At 56.4% G+C, this 13300-nt stretch overlaps 1 protein-coding gene across 6 annotated transcripts in view; it reads left to right on the plus strand.

Moving 5' to 3' along the window:
- Window positions 1-12530, plus strand: part of DNMBP (dynamin binding protein) — a 36385-nt gene extending 23855 nt beyond the window's left edge. For 5 of the 6 annotated variants that reach the window (XM_072869626.1, XM_072869630.1, XM_072869625.1 and 2 more), the window contains 13 exons: window positions 3262-3449; window positions 4068-4167; window positions 4866-5013; window positions 5531-5548; window positions 6218-6417; window positions 7843-7973; window positions 8203-8307; window positions 8517-8645; window positions 9109-9441; window positions 9898-10080; window positions 10156-10354; window positions 10452-10906; window positions 11274-12530. In XM_072869626.1, coding sequence (XP_072725727.1) covers window positions 3262-3449; window positions 4068-4167; window positions 4866-5013; window positions 5531-5548; window positions 6218-6417; window positions 7843-7973; window positions 8203-8307; window positions 8517-8645; window positions 9109-9441; window positions 9898-10080; window positions 10156-10354; window positions 10452-10906; window positions 11274-11459 — 2375 coding nt within the window. In that variant the 3' untranslated portion in view covers window positions 11460-12530. The remainder of the gene's footprint in view (window positions 1-3261; window positions 3450-4067; window positions 4168-4865; window positions 5014-5530; window positions 5549-6217; window positions 6418-7842; window positions 7974-8202; window positions 8308-8516; window positions 8646-9108; window positions 9442-9897; window positions 10081-10155; window positions 10355-10451; window positions 10907-11273) is intronic. The other variant, XM_072869628.1, reaches the window with a different exon arrangement.
- The last annotated feature ends 770 nt before the right edge of the window (window positions 12531-13300 follow it).

Below are 13300 nucleotides of genomic sequence, written 5' to 3' on the forward strand. Positions count from 1 at the left end.
TCCACGGGCAAGGATTTGAGACTTGCAGAGGAAGGGTGCCGTGGAGCTGGCACTCTCATGAGTGTCAGTCGAAGCCTCGCTGCAGGGTGTGCTCTGAAAGGGCCTGACCTAGATTTACTTGCCTGGGTTTTGCTTGGTGGAGCGTGGGGAGCTGCTGCGTTCGCCAGCAGCACTGGGCATCCCCAGCTCCGTTTTGGTGAGCCGGAGCCAGTCACATCGTGTGGCTGCAATTTAGCTATGGCTAAAGCTGGGAGCACAGCAGGGTGGTTTGGTGATACAGTAAGCTCCTGAGATGTCCTCTACAAAGCTTCATCTGGTGGCATTTTGCCTGGGGATAAATGCAAAATCCCATTCTTTGACCAAGGCAAATGTAATCTTTTCCATTTGTCTTCCCAAATGCTGCTGCATGGGTCATTTCTGGCTGTTCTGGCTGGTCTTCATTTTGAAGATTCTTCCCAGGCCACCCCATGCTGCAGTATCAGCTCACCCGCCCACCCTTGCCTGGGTTTCACACACCTGTTTGCATTTCAGATTAACACCTTCCTGCTTATTCCATGTTGCCCTCCGACTTGAGCTTGCTCCCCTGCAAAACAAATGCTATTCCTTAAAAAAAAATACATCCTTCTTTAAAATAACTCATTTGTTGTTACTTGCTTAACTCTTTGAGCTACAGAGACCTGCTGACTGGTGTTTATTTGTCCCTCCTGTACATTTTTCTGTCTCGTGTTCTGTTCAGGCTCCAAGTGCTGTGTCTCAGGCAGGGTATCCGTGTTGGGTGCTTCTAGAGTACCTTGCACAGCAGGGCCTGGTCTGTTACTGAGGCTTTGCAGATGCTGTGGAAATGCAAACAGCAAATCTTAAACCCAGCAGCTCCTCCCAGGCCCTCCTCGCAGACTCCTGCTGCATTTGAGTTGATAAAGTTCATCATTGGGGACTTATCGGGTGGGGAAGCAAGACAGCCATTGACTTAGCTGAAACCAGCCTTTTCCCTTATGCAGGGTGGCTCTGGTGGGGGTATTTTTCAGGATGCTTGCCAGTAGGAATCAGTGAATCTGCTCCTCCCAATACGCTGTAATTGCTCACTAAATATAGTGCTGGTTGTGCCGCTAAATCCTCCTCTGCGGAGCTGGCCCTTTTGGCTCTCCCCAGGCTCGATTTCAAGGCAGGGCGGCAGAGACACCTGCATAGAGAGATGGGTATCTTCCCTCCCACGTCGAGGGCATGTTCTGAGCAGGGTCTCAGCTGGGTTTCCCATTTGCTGCAGTTGGGGGAGTGTCTGGAACTGATTTGGAAGTGTGTGCAAGAGGTACGCCAGTTCTTCCTCAGCCCAGGTAGCTGTGGGAAGTTGCTGTTTCATGCCGATGCTGATGGTTTCTGTTTGTCACTGCTGCTCTGCAACGGGAAGGGCTGGAGACGGGCACAGTTTCAGCTAGTTATGGGCCAAGTTGGCATTTCTTATCTTTCCTGGGCTGTTTCAGTGCAAATACCTGAGCCTGGCAGAGCAGCAGGCAAGATGCTTAGGCTAAGGCAACAATTTCCCATCACAAGTTTCCCACTGCCGCTGGTTACTGCTGTCACCTGGCAGGGCAAGGCTGGGGGCTGCGGGCAGGGCATGCTCAGCCCCTGGGCAGAAGCGGCTGGGAGCACGGGGGACTCTTGGGGCTGTGCACGGTGGGTGCTGGCATACCAGGATAAGTCCCAAGCCCTGCTGGGTGTCCTGGGGAGTCCAGCTGAGCCTGCTTTTAGAGCTGAAGCTGGTGGTAGGGCTGTATCCCCCACGCTCAGCCGCTGTTGCCCACAGCTGTAACTGGAGAGGTCAGGGAGGTGGAAGCGGCTGTCCTGCAAAAATATTTTTACAAATGTCTGAGCTGGGGCATGTCCACAACTAATAAAATCCTATTGAGAGAGAGCAGCTGGGGATCTGTGGGAGATGGCTGGAGTGGACGGCCATTGTCAAATCAGCAATTGGCCTTAAATCCTACTATTGGCCTTATAATCCTACACCCCAGCCTCCCTGAGGTAGGCTGGGTTGCTGTAAGGGGCTCAGGGGTCCCGTGGGCCTCAGCTCTGCAAAGCAGCCATAAAATGGGGGAGACCTGAGTGTTTCTGGGCCAGCCCCTGCTTCAGAGGTGTGTCCCAGGGAGGTGCTGGAGAGAGGGCTCTGCTGAATTTGAGGCGTGGGGGTGGTACTGTTGCTGTGTTTTTGGCCAGAGGGCACATGCTTTTAAAAGCAGGCAGGTGGGGTAGAAAGCGGCTGGGGCCCAGGAATCTGCTGGGGGATGAAATGTCTCAATGAAAACTGGAGGGGGCTGGGCCGGCCTGGGAGCTGCAGGTGGGACAGAAAACCAGGAGGAAAAGCGGCTGCTGGAGGCCTGGGATAGGGAAGAGAAAGGTGGGCAGCTGCCTGCACCGCCCCAGACCCTGCAGGCAGGGCAGCCACGCTGCCCGTGCCGTGCGCCCCGGCACCCTGCTAGGGTAGGGCCAGGAGGCGGCTGCGGGGGCGACAGGAGCCTGGGCACAAAGCAGGTCCCTGGGCTGTGCTGGGGGCCTGGGGGCCCCTCCGCCCTGGGGCCACCCGCCGTGGCAGCGTGGCCGCCCACGGGGTGCATCCAGCCATCCCGGGCCTCCGCCTTGCAGGCCGCTGGGTGCCCACCCCGGCCTCCTGACTGAGGCCGCCGCCGCCCCGGCCTCCCCGGCCCCGCGCGGCGCTGCTCGCCGCGGTCCAGCTCCAGGCTTTGCCGCCGGCAGGCCCGTTGTGGGTGCCCAAGGCCTTTTCGGCCATTCAGATGGAAATGCCCCGGGGCTGGAGAATGGAGACCCTGTTCCCAGCCTGAGGGGAGGGGGCAGCCGCCATTACTTGGCTGGGAAGAGGGCAAGGAGGGGAGCGGGGCTCCTCTCCCGTCTGCTCAGTCCCACGGAGATTTCTGGGGCGGCGGAGCTGGGGAGAGGGGTTTGGACCCGGCCGGCATCAGGGGGGATGGTCTGGAGCAGGTTTGTGTTGCTTGGTGCCTGCTGCCCCGATGACGGGCGTTACTGGTGCTGCAAGGGCAGGCTGTGGGAGCAGACCGGGGCTCCCTGCTGCCCTGGGGCTGGGAGTGCCAGGGATGCCTTCTCTGGAGAGGTCCTTGAATGGACACTCTTGCTCTCTAATGGTCGTGTTTAGCAGTCTTACAGGTTGCATGTAGCACAGTTCAGGCGCTACTTGTCTCCTGTCCTTGCATCCTCACTGCAGGATGCTGATCTTGCTTGTCTGTCTTGCAGAGATGACTCTCCTGTCCTCCCAGACACCATCCCTGGAGACATCCTCAGCTGCCACTGAGAGCCCAGAGCAAAGAATGCTGGAGAAGAGGTCCAAGGTTATCGAGGAACTGCTCCAGACAGAGCGGGACTATATCCGAGACCTGGAGATGTGCGTGGAGAGGATCATGGTGCCCCTGCAGCAGACACAGGTAGGAGCATGGGGGCAACTTACAGTGCAGCACTGGTGGGATGGGGTGAGGATACTGAGTGCACTTTGTTCTTGAAGACTTCCAAGCAGCAGCACAGGAATCCATAGGGGAAATTCAGCTATGCTGAGGGAAGCAGGATGGTTCTCGTTGCTCCCTGCACTCATAGAAATAGCCCATCTGTTTTGGGATCCTGCTGAGCTCTCACCATTGCTGAGAGCAAGAGACCTGGCAGCAAGTATCACGGATTCATTTCCTGGGGCAAGAAATGTTCCTTTTCATTTGGTTTGTAGGTTAAATTCATTGTCAGGAGAAAGAAAATATGGGGTCTTGGCATGGGGACAGGGTTGGTGGGAGGAGAGGGAGAATATCAGGTGAACAGAGGCAGGAATGAAGCTGCTGGGAAAGAGGAGGACACTGTGGTAGATCACATAAGGATTGAGAGCTTCAGTGCAGTGGGGGACAAGGGATGAGTACAGAAGTCACTGTGGTGGGAGGAGGTCACACCAGGTGGCTGCTGTGGAGCTGAGACTGATGAGTTGCAGGAGGACAAGGGGGGGGCTGTTGGGTCTGGCTGGGACATGTTCCCCCATTCAGGACATCTCTCTTCCCATTCCCTAGATGCAGAACATAGACTTTGAGGGTCTTTTTGGAAACATCCACATGGTAATTAGCTTCTCCAAGCAGCTGCTCTCCACCTTGGAGGCTTCAGATGCCATTGGTATGAATTCTGCTGTTACCTTTTCTCAGCAGGCTGGGATGGGCTTTGCTAGTGGCGGGGCAGAACAGAGTAGTTTAAATGGCAGGAGAGTGTCACTGCGGTTGGGCTTCCTTCCCGCTTGTCCCTGTTGCTGCTCATCAGTCCAGCAGCGAAGCCAAGGAGGATCTGTGTTGCCCAATGGATCACTATGCTGAGAAACATGGTGCTTGTGGCCCTCCTTGGCCCCTTGCCCCAAAGGGAGCCCCACTCCTCACTCCCATGCTGCCACTGACCGGTGTCCCCTCTCCTCACCTCTGGGAGAGCTGGATGGATTGAGGTCTCTGGGCTAGTGGCTCCTGGGGTCCCCCTGGGGGCTCTTCAGCTAGGTAAACAGTCCCCTGAAAGCACCAGTGAACATGTCCTGGTGAGTTATCATGACATGCCCTTGGCTTCAGCCTGGGGCCTCCTTGCCTTGGCAGACCTTTGATGCACAGCTTCCCGTTTCTGTCCCCCTGGCCTGCAGCGACAGGGAAGCAGGAAGGATGTATGGGCATGCTGAGGGTGATGAGGAGGCGTCCTGGTTTCTCTAGTAACACTGTCCCCTCAAGCTGTGTGTGGGGAAGGGGGACACTGGGCATCTCACCATGAGACGTACCAGGGTTGTTGAAGGCAGCTGGGGACCAGGAGACACTGAAGTCCTGCTTTGCTGCTGTCTGCAGGACCAGTGTTCCTGGCACAGCGTGCAGAGCTGGAAAGTGTCTACAGGGTGTATTGCCAGAACCATGATGAGGCCATCGCACTGCTGGAAACCTATGAGAAGGATGAGAAGATGCAGAAACTATTCCTGGACCTGCTGGATAGCCTCAGGTTGGAGCCTTTGGCTGTGGTGGCCGCCAGGCTGGGGTAGGGGGGGTCAGTCTCCAACATCCCTGCCCCTCTGCCAGTAGTGCTTGGACAGTTCAGGTGGTGACTGGAGACAGGACGGCTGTGTCAATGCATAGTTGACCAGGCTGCGGGTTCAGATGCCCCCTGCCCCAACATACAGGTGCTGGGACACCTGTAGGCCCCCTTAAACTGAGCAGAAGGCACCAGAGAAGGTGGCATGTCCTGGATTGAGGGCTCCTATTCCCCAAGCCCTGTCCCACCATGGCTGGTGAAGAAGGAGCCGCTTTGCCTGGCTCAGCGACTGCCAGGGCTCCAGCTTGTGGAGGTTAATGCCCCGGGATCTGGCAGCGCCAGCAGCTGCTCTGGGGGGACAGGGCTGCCCACTGCCCTGGCAGCATCACTGCGGGAGGGAGTGAAAGCACTGGCTGCAGGATTGCATGCCTGCTGCTCCATTAACCTGTTGCTTTTCTTTGCTTTTTGGCACTCTGTGGGCCGGCAGGAGCCTGTACAGTGAGTGGTAAGTGCATCCTTCCTGTTAGTCCCCGCTTGTCTGTCTGTCCTGCCTGGCTGCTCCCTTGTAACTAACCTCCTGCCCTGGCTGGGTGCATGCTGGGGGGCCCTAACGGTGCCTCCTTGAGGCACGTCTGGGAGGAGCAAGGTGTCTGGCACGATCGCAACAGAGGCAATGGATGGGCTACACAGGCAGGCAGCACAGGAAGGTGATGAGGTGAGGGGAGGTCTTGGGCAGGAAACAAGTTTTGTGAGCCATCAGCCCCAAGGAGCCAGGAGACCCCTGTGCCAGCTGTGGTCCTGAGCACAGTCTGTCCTGCAGTGGGGCTCAGATTTGGGCAGTCGGGTGGTGGGACAGAGTCTGAGGCAAGTGGCACTCTGGTAAGTTTGAGATTGTGCCTGTGTGGGGTTTTGTGGTGGGTCTGGTGATGGAGAGGGTCCTGGCTGGGAAGGGTCATATGGTGTGAATGAGGTCTGGAAACCCGGGGTTGATTTCAGATCACTGGGGGTTCAGGAGTGCAGTGAGTTTGGAGATGAGGGTGGCGTGACTTAGGGAATACAGTGGATTTAGAGGCATTGGTATTCTGGGTCTGGTTGGGGTTCGTTTGAGGGGGCAGAATTTGCATGGCAGAGCTGGACTGAAACCTGGTGCATCTCCTTTGTCCCAACTTCCCAGGGGCTGCACAAACTACATTAACCTGGGCTCCTTCCTCATCAAGCCAGTGCAAAGGGTGATGCGGTACCCACTGCTGCTGATGGAGCTGCTGAGCGCCACCCCCGAGGCTCACCCTGACAAGGCACCGCTCACAGCTGCTGTCCTCGCAGTCAAAGAAATCAACGTCAACATCAATGAATACAAGCGCCGGAAGGACCTGGGTGAGTAGCTGGGTAGTGATGGGGAGAGAGAGACAGGAGTGGGTGTGTTGAGGTTGGCATCTGTCAGCTCCTGAGCCTTAGCTGGCAACCACAGTCAAGGAGGGAATCTGCTACCAAAGTCTGTGCCCTCACAGAAGGGCAGTAGAAGAGCTGCATTTAAAGAATTTGAGCATGAGATACAATACTTAAAGTAATGCGGTATTCATCTGACTTTAGCTGTTTCTTGTGATACAGAGATATGAAATGTATGCAGTTGCTGACCACATGGCTATTAAATGAAAACAAAAATAACTGTAAGACAAAAGAATATATATTTAAAGTTAAAAAATGCAGTTTTAAACAACACAAGTAGGGAATTAATCTGCTTGGGCAGTCTCTGTCTTACTGAGATTTGGAGACTAAGTTTGAAGGTATATCTGTAGATGGCACAGAATCACAGAGGTGCTGGCTGTAAGAGCCCTCTGAAGTCTCCTGTCCAACCTCCTGCTTGGAGCAGGATTGTCCCCAACATTGGCTCTGATCGGCCATCGCTCCCTCCCGACGATTCTCACTGACCCCCAAGGATGGAGATTTCACAGCCGAGAGGTGCTGACCTGTGCCAGGGATACACCATCTTCATGGTGAAGCTGTGCTTCCTGATGTGCCCTGAAACTCCCAAGCTGCCATCTGTGGCCACTGCCCCTCGTTGTATTGCCTGGCACTGCTGAGAGGAGTTTGGCCCCATCACCTTTGTAGTTGCCCTTCAAGTAGCTGCGGGCTGCGAGCAGATCCCCCTCCACCTCCTCCCAGCCAGGCTGAGCCCACCCAGCTCTCCCTGTGGGGCCTGAGCTCTCCCTGTGGGTCGGGAGCTCTGGTTCTCCCACATCTCTCTTGATGTGGGGGCACCAAAACTGCACACAGTACCCAAGTGCAGCCTCCCTGGGACTGAACAGAGGGAGAAAATTATTCCCTTTGACCTGCTGGCCACTGTCCCTGTCTTCCCTTGGAAGCCTCTGACTCATGTAAGTCTTACACTTTACTCTTTCCACATAGCCCCACTGAAGCTGAGATGACATAGGCTGCCTGTAATGATTGCATATATTTGCTAAAGAAGCAATATAAATACCTTCTATATGTCCCGTGATTATTGTACACAATCTCCTATGTCATCTTATGCTAATGCCATGCATAATCCTATGGAAGAGTTTGAATGGTGGGTCTACAAACTGTAGGGTGTATCAAGAGACAAATAGGGGATTACAGGTGGCACAGTGCTGGATTTCAAGATGATGTGTGGTATGGTACAGTACGATATGATATGTAGGGTACTTGGGACTGCAGAGGCTTAGGGAAGGGAAGAGCCAACAAAGGCAATTGTTGATGAGGCACTGTAAGACACGAGCATTGTGCTGACAAGGGTTCTGATTTCTACATCAATCTCTTCAGTGCTAAAGTACCGGAAAGGAGATGAGGATAGCCTCATGGAGAAGATCTCTAAGCTCAATTTCCACTCTATCATCAAGAAATCCAACCGTGTGAGCAGCCACCTCAAGCATCTCACAGGCTTTGCGCCCCAGGTAACGTGCATCAGCTGCCAGGTGCACTTACACCCTGTGGTGGTATCTAGTGTCCCCCCACACCCCCTCTCTGATGAGTTGCTCTGATCCAGGCGAGCAAGGCAGAGTGAGCTTAGGGTCTGAACGACCCATCTCTGCTGTCTGGCTTGTGGGCAGGAGGCCCCACATCTCACACTCTGGGAGGTGCTGGAGTCCTGCATTGCCTCCCTTGAGACATTTTCTCTCACAGCTAAAGGATGAAGCCTTTGAAGAGACAGAGAAAAATTTCCGGATGCAGGAGCGGCTGATCAAGTCCTTCATCCGGGACCTTTCCCTCTACCTGCAGCATGTTCGGGTGAGTCAGTCTGGGTGTGATGCCTAACCCATGGGGCTCGCCGTGCACTGCCCCTCCTGCCTGCATGGTGTGTACCTGCAGTGCCTCTAGCCAGTGCTCCTGCCCTCAGCCCTGCCAGGGGGGTGGTCTCTGAGGGTCTGGGCTGACCTGAGAGGCCTCTTCTCCTGGGCAGCAAGCATGGCTGTGTTGACTGTGTGTCCCTGGTGCAGGAGTCAGCTTGCATGAAGGCGCTGGCAGCAGTGAGCATGTGGGACCTGTGCACGGAGAAGGGCAGTGGGGACTTGGACCAGTTCCAGAAAGTGAATCGGCTCATCAGTGACCAGCTCTTCTCCAACTTCGTGAGTGAGGCTGTGCTCTCGCGTGCTGGGGGCACCTCTCTGGGGCCCTCCGTGGGGGCCTGCTGCAGATGGGCAGCCCGTGGGAGGCTGCAGGGAGGGTAAGACAGCCTGGGAGAGGTGTGAGCACTCCTGTTCGGCTCTTCCCTCCTGAGACCTTTGATGCCTGTGGGTTTATGATGTGTATTGAGCATGTCTATTAGATATGTATTTTTTCAGCCCTGCCTGAAAAGTTACAGCTCTCTATGCGAGTGGTTCAGATACTACTCATAGCGTTGCCCATGCTGGCACATTTATGTAAGATTATAGAATAATTCCTGTTGAAATGGACCTCTGGAGCTCTGGTGGGTGCCATTGGGAAGATGGACCCTATGCTGTCCTGGAGAGGTTGTGTGCTGGAGGGTGTTCACCGCATGGTGGGATAGAGCACCTCATCTCACCTGCTCTCTGCATCTCTGCCCACCAGAAAGAGCGGACGGAGCGGCTGGTGACCTCGCCCCTGAACCAGCTGCTGAGCATGTTTGCAGGCCCCCACAAGCTGGTGCAGAAACGCTTCGACAAGCTCCTTGACTTCCACAACTGCACAGAGCGAGCAGAGAAGCTGAAGGACAAGCGAACGCTGGAGGAGCTGCAGTCGGCCCGCAACAACTACGAGGCCCTCAATGCCCAGCTGCTGGATGAGCTGCCCAAGTTCCTGCGCTTCGCCAAGGAGCTATTTGCCAGCTGCGTGCGGGGCTATGCTGAGGCGCACTGCACCTTCGTGCGCCTGGCCCTGGAGGAGCTGAGACCCCTGTTGTCGGTGGGTTCCCGGAGCACAGCCAGTGCTCTGGGCTCAGTGCAGTGTTAATCTCTGCACAGGGCTTGTCCCTGAGCCTCCCTGGAATCTGTCCCATGGCAGGGGAAGCTGCTGCTGCAGTTTCAGGCCCCGAGTGCTTTGTGGAGGGCTCCTGTGGGATGCTGTCAGGGCAGGGATTTGGGGGTCATGATGCAGTTGTGCGTAGAGATGGTGAAGGCTCTGGCTGCTCCTGGAGCAGTAGCAGGAGAGCATTTGCCTGGGAGAATCTCAGGTCATAAATTTGGGGACCACTCAGAGCTGGGTCCAGACAGGACTACAAATCTGGACCTGATGCAAGTCACAGGCAAGGACTCAAGAGCTCTGCTTGGCCTGGGAGGTGACATGGTGTCGCTGTAGCTCTTGCCACTTTTCCCAGCAGCTGTCACCTAACCATGATCCTCAACCCTGCTCTGGTTCCAGTTGCTGAAGGTGTCTGGCAGGGAGGGGAATCTCATTGCCATCTTCCAGGATGAGCACAGTCGAGTCCTCCAGCAGCTCCAGACCTTCACGTTCTTCCCAGAGTCCCAGGCAGCTCCCAAGAAGCCTTTTGAAAGGAAGAGCATGGAGCGGCAGTCTGCCCGGCGGCAGCCCCTTGTTGGTTTGGTGAGTTCCCTCTACCCTGTGTCAGGGCTTGTGGAGCCCAGGACAACCACTCACACCTGCCTTGTTCCTCTGCAGCCTAGCTACCTCCTGCAGTCGGATGACATCCGAGCTGCCCTCCTGGCCCGCTATCCCCCAGACAGTCTCTTCCAGGCAGACCGCAATTTCAATGCTGCCCAAGACCTGGATGTCTCACTGCTGGAAGGAGACATTGTAGGTGTCATCAAGAAGAAGGACCCCATGGGCAGCCAGAATCGCTGGCTCATAGACAATGGGGGTAGGTGGCTGCTCCCTGCCCTTGGTGCCTGCTGTGAGTCCTCTCCTCGGGTCCCCCTGTGCCCCAGTCTGAGCTCCCTTCCTCTCCATCTCTGCAGTGACCAAGGGCTTTGTGTACAGCTCCTTTCTGAAGCCCTACAACCCGCGCCGCAGCCAGTCGGACGTCTCTGTGGGCAGCCACTCTTCCAACGAGTCGGAGCACAGCAGCTCCTCTCCCCAAAGCAATACCACACTGACCTTCAGCCCCAGTGGGGCAGCCGTCACCTTCACTCAGAAACCTCTGCAGGACTCAGCCTCCCCGGCAGACCTGTACCAGTCCCCGCAGCCCCCCTCAGAGATGGACTCCCCCGCTCTGCCCCAGCTTGGCTCTGGTGACAGGACAGCGCCGCTGGAGGCTGGTACAGTGATGTCTCAGCGCCGCTACAGCCGCCCCGAGCTGGGCTGCAGCCCCAGCTCTCGCAACGGGCACCCCGCCAAAGCGCATCTCAGACCCACACCCTCGGTGGAGGACAGAGACTCTGGGCTGGAGAGCAGCGAGTCAGAGGGCAACCAGGTGAGCTCTCAGCCTCCCCGGGGTGGGGCTGGGGATGGTGAGGGCTGATCCCCTCACTTGAGTGGGGGCTGAACCATCATTCTCCCTGGCAGTGACCAGGGAGAGGTGGGAGGTGGAGGCTGCTTTGTCCCAAAGGTCTGAGGTGGAGGATGAGACCTTTTCTCATCGGAGGTGCGGAGCAGCGGAGGTGCAGAGGCAGAGAACTGGGCTGCACATGGGGGTGGGCAGTTGGGGGCAGCTCTGGCAGAGTCCAGGACAGGGCTGGGGCTGTCACTGTTTGGGGAGAGGAGCAAAAGCCCCCATATCCTATGCAATGTGACAGCAAGGCTGTGTGGCATGACCATTTCTGACACTCTCCGTCTGGCAGGTCTATTATGCCCTCTACACCTTCAAAGGCCGAAACACCAACGAGCTGAGCGTGTCAGCTAACCAGAGACTCAGGATCCTGCAGTTTGAGGACATCACGGGCAATCGGGAGTGGTGGCTGGCCGAGGCACATGGGAAGCAGGGCTACGTGCCCTCCAGTTACATCCGGAAGACAGAGTACACGTGAGGTGGCGGGCAGGAGCCTGCACCCCGTGCCTTGTTCCTGTGGGGACTGCCAGGGGCCTGAGGGAGGCTGGCCAGCCCTGCAGCCCTCACTCCTTGCCCTGAGGCAATGTTCCTCACAGCCATGTAGCACTTCTGGGCCCCATCATGTTGGCTGCCATTGGAAGGAGGACAGGTGGGCTGGCAGGACAGACAGGAACAGGCAGCTTGTGTGAGGGCAGGGGCAAGTTCACCTGTGCTGTTTGAGCCTCCTGTGTCCAGCCAGGAGCAGGGAAGCAAAGCTAGGGGCCATGGCCCAGGAGGGTAAGGCTTGACCAAGGCTGAGGAGCTGCTGTGGGTTTAAATTGTGGAAGGCTGATGTTGAGTTTCTGGAGTCCATCTTTAGCCAAGTCCTGTTAAAAGCAACCTGGGCCCTGTGAACATGCTCCCTGTGCCTTCTCGCCAGCAGCAGCAGGAGCCTGGTGTCACCTATTGTGCAGGAGCTCAGCGAGGGACATGTACACACTGCCTGGGGAAGCAGCTCTGAGGTTCGCTGGGAGTGTTTGAGCTCCAGGGCTGGGATGGGCCTGGCCTCTGAAAGTCCCCACAGCAGAACCCCCAGCAGGTGCTTCATCCCTATGCTTGGTCTCCCAGGGGCTCAGGCCTCTCCAAGCTCTGCTGCTAGCAGCAGTCATTGGGTTGTCATCTTCCAGGTGAGCCAGAGGCCCAGAATGCCATCTTCCCTTGTCAGCGCAGTATCTCCAGTGCCCAAGACCCGTCTTTGTGCTGACATACCCACCTGGCTGCCCTGGGCTGGGGCAGGGCAGAAGGCAGAGCACAGGCTGTCCTCCAGCCTGATTTGTTGGGGGCTCTGACAAGGACTGCTTCACCTGTGCGCTTTCCTGCAGGGCGCTGGAGATGGTGCTGACATTCTGGGAGGGCAAGGTCTTCCCTGGGAGGGATGTGGTGCCCTTTGCCGGGGTGGTGTGTCTTACCCACTGCTGCCATGCCCTGAAGGAGGGAAGCTCCCTTCTCTTGGGCTGATGTTTGTATCCCCTGTACTGCTGCTCTGTAAATAAAGATTTGCCCTTGTGTATAGGAGGTGCCTGTGCAAGTGTCGGGAGAGCTGAGAGGAGTACCTGGCCAGGGCTGGGCTGGGGGGCAAAGCCCACAGACTTCATGCAGACACTGCAGGGCCAGGAAGAACATTTACCTTTCAGTGGGGTCCAACATGCTTCTGCCTTGGCGTTTGTGCCAGTTCCAGCTCAGGCACTAGGAAACCCTCACAGGAAAGTTCTTCATTAAGATGAAGTGATTGCACTGCCTTCTCCCACGCAATGTCTCTTGCAACTGGGGCTGTGGGTGGCTTGTGTCCCTCCTGCCACCAGCCAGGGTGAAGGAGTTTGCTCTGCTGTAAGTGGGTAGGCAGCAGCAGCATGCACATGGGCATGCCAGCAGCCGCTGTCAGTGCTACAGCTCCTGGCTTTCGTGCCCAAGAACAAAGAAGGGTCAAGAGTTTGTCACCAGTAACCACCATGTTTTGTGTGTGTTACATATGTGCACATCAGTGTAGCATGCACATGTGCTTGCACCTCTCCAGCTTGTCTCCACCACACTCAGGTTTGTAGTCTAGAGTCACAGCCCAAAATCTGCCCCACTAGAGGTTACGATAGACCCAGTGACTGCCTCAGTTATTTGCACTACAATCAAAGGCAGCTGTAGCTGTAGGGAAGGCAGGCAGGCCCTGGCTTCTCTACCTCCACGGCCAGAGAGTAGTGTTCATGCCTGGGTATAGCTGTGCCGCTCAGTTTGGACGCCGTATCCATGTGTGTCTGCATAACCTGTGTTACCAGCTTCCCGCAAACG

Source organism: Ciconia boyciana, chromosome 8 (genome assembly GCF_034638445.1).
Source record: "Ciconia boyciana chromosome 8, ASM3463844v1, whole genome shotgun sequence".
In the NCBI taxonomy this organism is placed as follows: Eukaryota; Metazoa; Chordata; class Aves; order Ciconiiformes; family Ciconiidae; genus Ciconia; species Ciconia boyciana.